The sequence below is a fragment of the Globicephala melas genome, chromosome 2, assembly GCF_963455315.2.
Source record: "Globicephala melas chromosome 2, mGloMel1.2, whole genome shotgun sequence".
NCBI classification, from domain to species: domain Eukaryota; kingdom Metazoa; phylum Chordata; class Mammalia; order Artiodactyla; family Delphinidae; genus Globicephala; species Globicephala melas.
In genome coordinates, this window is record NC_083315.2 from 98,704,537 (window position 1) to 98,710,536 (window position 6,000).

Sequence of the window (6,000 nt, forward strand, 5' to 3'; positions counted from 1 at the left end):
AGCGGTTGCTCTAGATAGAACTGACAGCAAAACGTAAATTTAAAAACACAAAGCAGGATCTGCTGATTGAGCGGGGAGAAAGCCGAGGTCGGAAAACGAAAGTGAGGGCGGGGTGAGACTGTGAGTGGCTATTCTTGCTAGTTGAATACTGGGCCTCCTTAGATTCAGATTAGATCACAGTTTACCCGAGAAGTACCCCCTCCTCCAAACAAACAAACAAATAAGAGATGGATGGATCGATAGATAGATAATAGATAGATAGACATTTAAGAATAGCAGAGCGTCTGGATTTGCGCTGCGGAAGCGAGTCCTTCAACCATGGTCACCCACTCGCTCAAACTAGGCACCTCTTTGGTAGAGTCTTGTGCTCAGACCCCCATCCTCAGAGGCAGCTTCACACCTACATTTAAGCTTCAGCCTAAATGGACTCTAATCAAGCTTTCCTCACCCCTGCGTCGGATCCACGAAGGCACCGACCGCAGACTTACTCTTAGCCAAGCAGTCCTCTCCAAGGGAGACTGAAAAGCGTCCTATTGTTGCCCCCGCTCTCCTTCCCCCATCCAGCGTCTGCATTCAGTGAGGGAATTTCAGTTGTATCACCAAAGACAAAAAGCAAAAGGTGAGGGATGCGCGGAGAGACCCTAAACTACCTACTCACGCCCCTCCCCACTCACCCGCGAGTCTGCTCCAGGCTGCCCCTCCTGCCGGGGGCTGGCAGTCAGGTGAGGTTACCTGGGCACCCGGAGAAGCCCCGAGGGGCGCTGCGATCCTTCCTCTCGAAGTCGCCCCACTCCCTGCCGGGGCCCCAGGACTCTGGCCCCCTCTCTCCCTGCGCGCATCCCCTGCCCCTCGGGCTCCGGCGCGCAGCTACAGCCGCCCGCAGCGCTCGACTCCCCTCCGCCGACCTGGCGTGACGCAGGCGGAGACTACTTAAGGCCGGATTAGAGGCGGCGGCCGCGGATTCCCGAGCCCTGCAGCCGGCTCCGCGCGCTCCGCCCCGGCTTCGCAGGCGGCAGCGCGGGAGCGCCCGGTGCCCGCTGAAGTGCCAGGCGCGGGGGCTGGGGCCTGGACCCTTTTTTTGGCTCCCAACCCCCGGCGGTGAGTGGGGCCCAAAGACCTCGCTCGGGCGGGCGGGAGCTCGAGGACCTGCACGCGGCCACCCCCGCTCCGCCCCGCCCCTCGCCCGGGCATCCGCCGGCTCCAGACCTGACGCCCGGACGGCGCTGGCGGTTCGTGGCCGACCTCCGGACCGCGCCAGCTGCCCATCAGTTGGGCGTGCTTGGGTTTCCTTCCCCATTTCCCTCTTTTAAGTACAATAAAAGGGAGAGGGGAATCGTGGATTTTTAAAAAATTTTGTTTGATTCTTTAATTGGGGGGCAATTCGCTCCCAGTCGGGAGGTGAGGCCCGGGGAGTGGCCAGGAGCGGGGACGTGCCCGGTACTGCCCAGTCTTTGTCTGCTGCCTCCGGATGCACAGCGATGGGGGAATGGACCATCTTGGAGAGGCTGCTGGAAGCCGCGGTGCAGCAGCACTCCACTATGATCGGGAGGTAAGGGCGCCGAGCCGGTCATCAGCCGGCCCCGTCGGGCGGCCCCCGGGAGTCCTTTCTAAAGTCCAGACCGAGTCCCGACAGCCCTCAGACCATCCTCTGACCCCTTGCCATCATCCTTGGCCCATGCGCCTGTGTTCCTGGCATTGAGGGATTGCCTGATGCCCAGTGATGCCCTCCTCCTCCGGCAGCTCCTCGTCCCTTCCCTATAAGGCACCACCAGGGGATTCACTCTTCTCCCATTAGCAAAGGAGTTATTGGCTCCGTCGTGGTCCCCCCACTCTCTGGAGTCGGAGCCAATCTTCATCCGGTTCCCTAAATAGAATCTACAAAGAAGGCAGGATTGTATTTGGACAGAGAAGGGCAAATGGGGAGACAGATTTGCTCTTCAGAGCAGATGTATCTTTTCCCAACAAACATTTATTAAGCTAAACTGATTTACCTGTTAAAACTTACAGTGCCAGAAACCGACACACCCAATTGACACTTTATGTGTCTCTATATGTGTATATATGTATATTCACATACCTAAATACTATATATATTCATGTATATATGTGTATATATAGTCATAGCTATCTGTTTATATAAAGCTTAAGTTCCATATTCATACTGAGGCTAAACTAAATATCCTCTTGGAGTAGTTATATACATATTCTGTGTGTAGACTTTGTATTCTCTGTGTTCAGCTAGTCCATGTACATTTGCCGTATCCAGAGTGAAGGTGTGTTTTGTGCCTCTCTACATTCCATGTTGCAAATACACCATGTCCAGTGTAGGGAGGTACACATGCTTGAGATCCCTGTAGTATGAAGTGTTCCCAGTCTACCAACATCCTGCAGAAAGGGAAGAGACAAAAATGTTTGCTGGATTCCCAGTTCAGTACCACGAAGGATGGATAGCTCCCCAATCAAGGACGGAGCTGGGAAGGGAGGCAGGGGTTTCCTAAGTCAGTGACTCAGCCCATGAGAACCTCTCTCCCTCCTTTGTCCACTGCTCAGGATCCTGTTGACTGTGGTGGTGATCTTCCGCATCCTCATTGTGGCCATTGTCGGGGAGACGGTGTACGATGATGAGCAGACCATGTTTGTGTGCAACACCCTACAGCCCGGCTGTAACCAGGCCTGCTATGACCGCGCCTTCCCCATCTCCCACATACGTTACTGGGTCTTCCAGATCATAATGGTGTGTACCCCCAGTCTCTGCTTCATCACTTACTCTGTGCACCAGTCTGCCAAGCAGCGAGAACGCCGCTACTCAACTGTCTTCCTAGCCCTGGACAGAGATCCCCCTGAGTCCATGGGGAGCGCTGGAGGACCTGGGGGTGGGAGCAGTGGTGTTGGCAAACGAGAAGACAAGAAGTTGCAAAGTGCCATTGTCAATGGGGTGCTGCAGAACACAGAGAACACAAGCAAGGAGACGGAGCCAGATTGTTTAGAGGTTAAGGAGCTGACTCCACACCCATCGGGGTTGCGCACTGCAGCACGATCCAAGCTCCGAAGGCAGGAAGGCATCTCCCGCTTCTACATTATCCAAGTGGTGTTCCGAAATGCCCTGGAGATTGGGTTTCTGGTGGGCCAATACTTTCTGTATGGCTTCAGCGTCCCAGGGTTGTATGAGTGTGACCGCTACCCCTGCATCAAGGAGGTGGAATGTTACGTGTCCCGGCCTACTGAGAAGACTGTCTTTCTAGTGTTCATGTTTGCTGTGAGTGGCATCTGTGTGGTGCTGAACCTGGCTGAACTCAACCACCTGGGCTGGCGCAAGATCAAGCTGGCCGTGCGAGGGGCCCAGGCCAAGAGGAAGTCAGTCTATGAGATCCGCAACAAGGACCTGCCACGGGTCAGCGTTCCCAATTTTGGCAGGACTCAGTCCAGCGACTCTGCCTATGTGTGAAAGGGCAGGTTTTGGAAAGGCCTGGGGGATGACAAGTAGCCCCAAGGCAGACGACTGTGGAGAGTGGCTCTATCTGCCCTCATTTATGTGGCTGTCATCACTGAGACGTAGAATAAGGCTGGTTAAGAGAAGATCTTGCCTCAATGGGAGAGGAGAGAAAGTAGAATGATTACGTCACACCACTGGTTCCAGAGACAGTTGGATAGAGTGCTGAGAGGATGAGTTGGACTTCTTTGAGTCCTTTTGTTTCGTGGTCCAGTTTGATACTGATCATAGTGGATTTGCACAGCTACCAAGCAGGACTTAGCTCTGCTAATCTCTGTATTCTGGTGAATGGCGTGAGTCAAATATTTTATTGGTACACAATTTGTGACCTATCTCGACACATCCTTCCATCCTGGGCTGCAGGACAAACATCCTTGAGGCATCCTTCATGTACCTCTCCCATCAGCATGCCCCTCTCCCTCCGCCCAGGATAGCATGCCAGCTTTTCTCTCAGTCTGGCCTTACAGTAGACCTAATATGGTTTATCTGCAAGCTAGAGGGAATTCCATGGGGTGCTTTTTGGAGAATGGCCATGGCAGAGGTTTGCATTATAGCCCCGTCTGACTGGCCCTTAGTCATTATGAAAACCTTAGGAATGTCTCAATATTTCCAGTTTTCTAACTCGAACTGCACTGGTGCTGTTTATTAGGGGCAGGGTGTTGGGTGGGAGGGAGGGAATTGAAATATGCAACTATAATAGTCCTGTGGGATGGTTGTTGCCCTGTTAGGCATGTGGTTATGAGCTTTGGGATATTTCTGCCTTCCAGATTGTGGACTTTGGACAGCATTAAAAATATATTTGCTGTTGTTGTTGTTAATATCAGGGGTGTCTACCCGAGCCACAGAATTTCTAACTGGTGTATTTCACTCATTTTCTTGTATAGTTTTGCTGTGCAACACAGCTGCACTTCGTTTTGCCATGGTTTGAATTTACCTGTGTGCTCACACCAGAGACCTTAATCAGCCCATGTCAATCCTGATTTATTATTTTATCAGCTATTTTTGAACCACACACAATCACTGGCTTAAGAAACCTGGAACTAAACACTATTGGCTAACACGTGTGTACGGATGCTTATTTGAGATATATACCAAAGGTTCAAAAACCTGTTGCTTTGGACTGTGAACATGTTTCCTTCTCTTTGCTCCTATTTATTTAAGTGCCATCCTGTACCTTTCACATCCACTGCGTATTTAGTTAAAGCGTTGGCCAAGAATAATATTTGGCTAATGTGTTTTATGAAGCCCTCTGTTTCCTTTGCATTACCATTATGATTTTTGGTTTAGATATGGACGTGGTGTAACACACAACTGAGGATCTGTTTAAAATAAAGTTCTTGCCTTTTTTTTTTTAATGGGAAGAGTCTGCCATTTTCTATTTTGATTGGGATTCTATTTATTTAAATATATGTTCAAACTGTTTTGTTACATATTCAAAAAAAAAAAAAACAGAACTTTGGGGGCAGGAAGTGAAGGACAGTTGAAAAGTATTTGAGGGATGACTGATAAAGTCCAGCCACTAACAGATGAGAAGAGGCTGGTGCATTTTGTGAATGTATAGAAGTGTGTGAGGAGGTATTCAAATAGTAGTATTTACTAGCTCCTTTCCATTCTAGTCCAAGATTTCTCTGCTTGTCTAAGGATATTTCTTGTAATAAAATGTCAATGCTATAATATATTAGTTTATTCCAGGAGTGGAATTATTTTTCCCTTTCCACCATACTTTCATGCTATCAGTTGTTACATCTAACAGCATGCTGTGCTCCCTATCATCTCTTTAAGGCCTGATGTTTAAATGATGCTAACCCAATAGTCAAACAGAACCTTCTAGACCAGCACTGTCCAATGCAACTTTGTGTAATGATGGTAATGTCTACTATCTTTGCTGCTCAGTATGACAATGACTGTTGAGCTCTAAGAATGTGGCTAGTGCAACTGAAGAACTAAATTTCTACTTCCATTTAATTTTAATTAATTTAAATAGCCATATATGGTTGGTTGCTACTGTATCATACAGCACAATTCTAGACTTTTAATCAAGCATTTCTTATTGGGTTCTTTCAAAGGAGACTGATCCTTTGCTTAAAAGTCCTAAGATATTACATTTTACCCACACATTTTACTAGCATGTTTGGCATTTTCTGTCTACATGCGGTCCCATTAGTTCGGTAAACCAGTACACTTCCTCAGTTCTTAAATGCTATTCACCTAATTCCAATGCGTCCTTTGTCTGAATATTGCAAAGCAATGTGAAATTTCCTGGATGCTTGCTTTTCAAACACAATTGTTGCATCCTTTAACTATTGCAGTGCGGATGCCAATTTTAGAATGAAAATACGTTTATTTCAATCTATAGGTTTCCATCTGCAGTATAAACAGGCAGTTGAAAAGGATTATTCTTGAATAAAGAAACAGATCCTCCTCTGTTTTGTATCTGGTGAGCTAAAAATGTTTTAAGACACCTCCCAGAGATGGAGGAAGAGTGTTTTTTGAGAGCTCTTAGCTTACGC

The 6,000-nt window shown here is 48.5% G+C and overlaps 1 protein-coding gene and 1 long non-coding RNA gene across 4 annotated transcripts in view; one reads left to right on the top strand and one right to left on the bottom strand.

The window, feature by feature from the left end:
- The window catches only part of LOC132596859 (uncharacterized), a 29,681-nt gene extending 28,584 nt beyond the window's left edge, over positions 1-1,097 (bottom strand). For all 3 annotated transcript variants that reach the window (XR_009563054.1, XR_009563053.1, XR_009563055.1), the window contains exon 1: positions 675-1,097. This is a non-coding gene — a long non-coding RNA (uncharacterized lncRNA). The remainder of the gene's footprint in view (positions 1-674) is intronic.
- On the top strand, positions 729-4,141 carry GJD2 (gap junction protein delta 2). The gene is made up of 2 exons (XM_030844264.2): positions 729-1,549; positions 2,551-4,141. Exons 1-2 carry the CDS (start codon positions 1,479-1,481, stop codon positions 3,443-3,445), a joined length of 966 nt encoding a protein of 321 aa, XP_030700124.1. The 5' UTR covers positions 729-1,478; the 3' UTR covers positions 3,446-4,141.
- Positions 4,142-6,000: the final 1,859 nt, after the last annotated feature.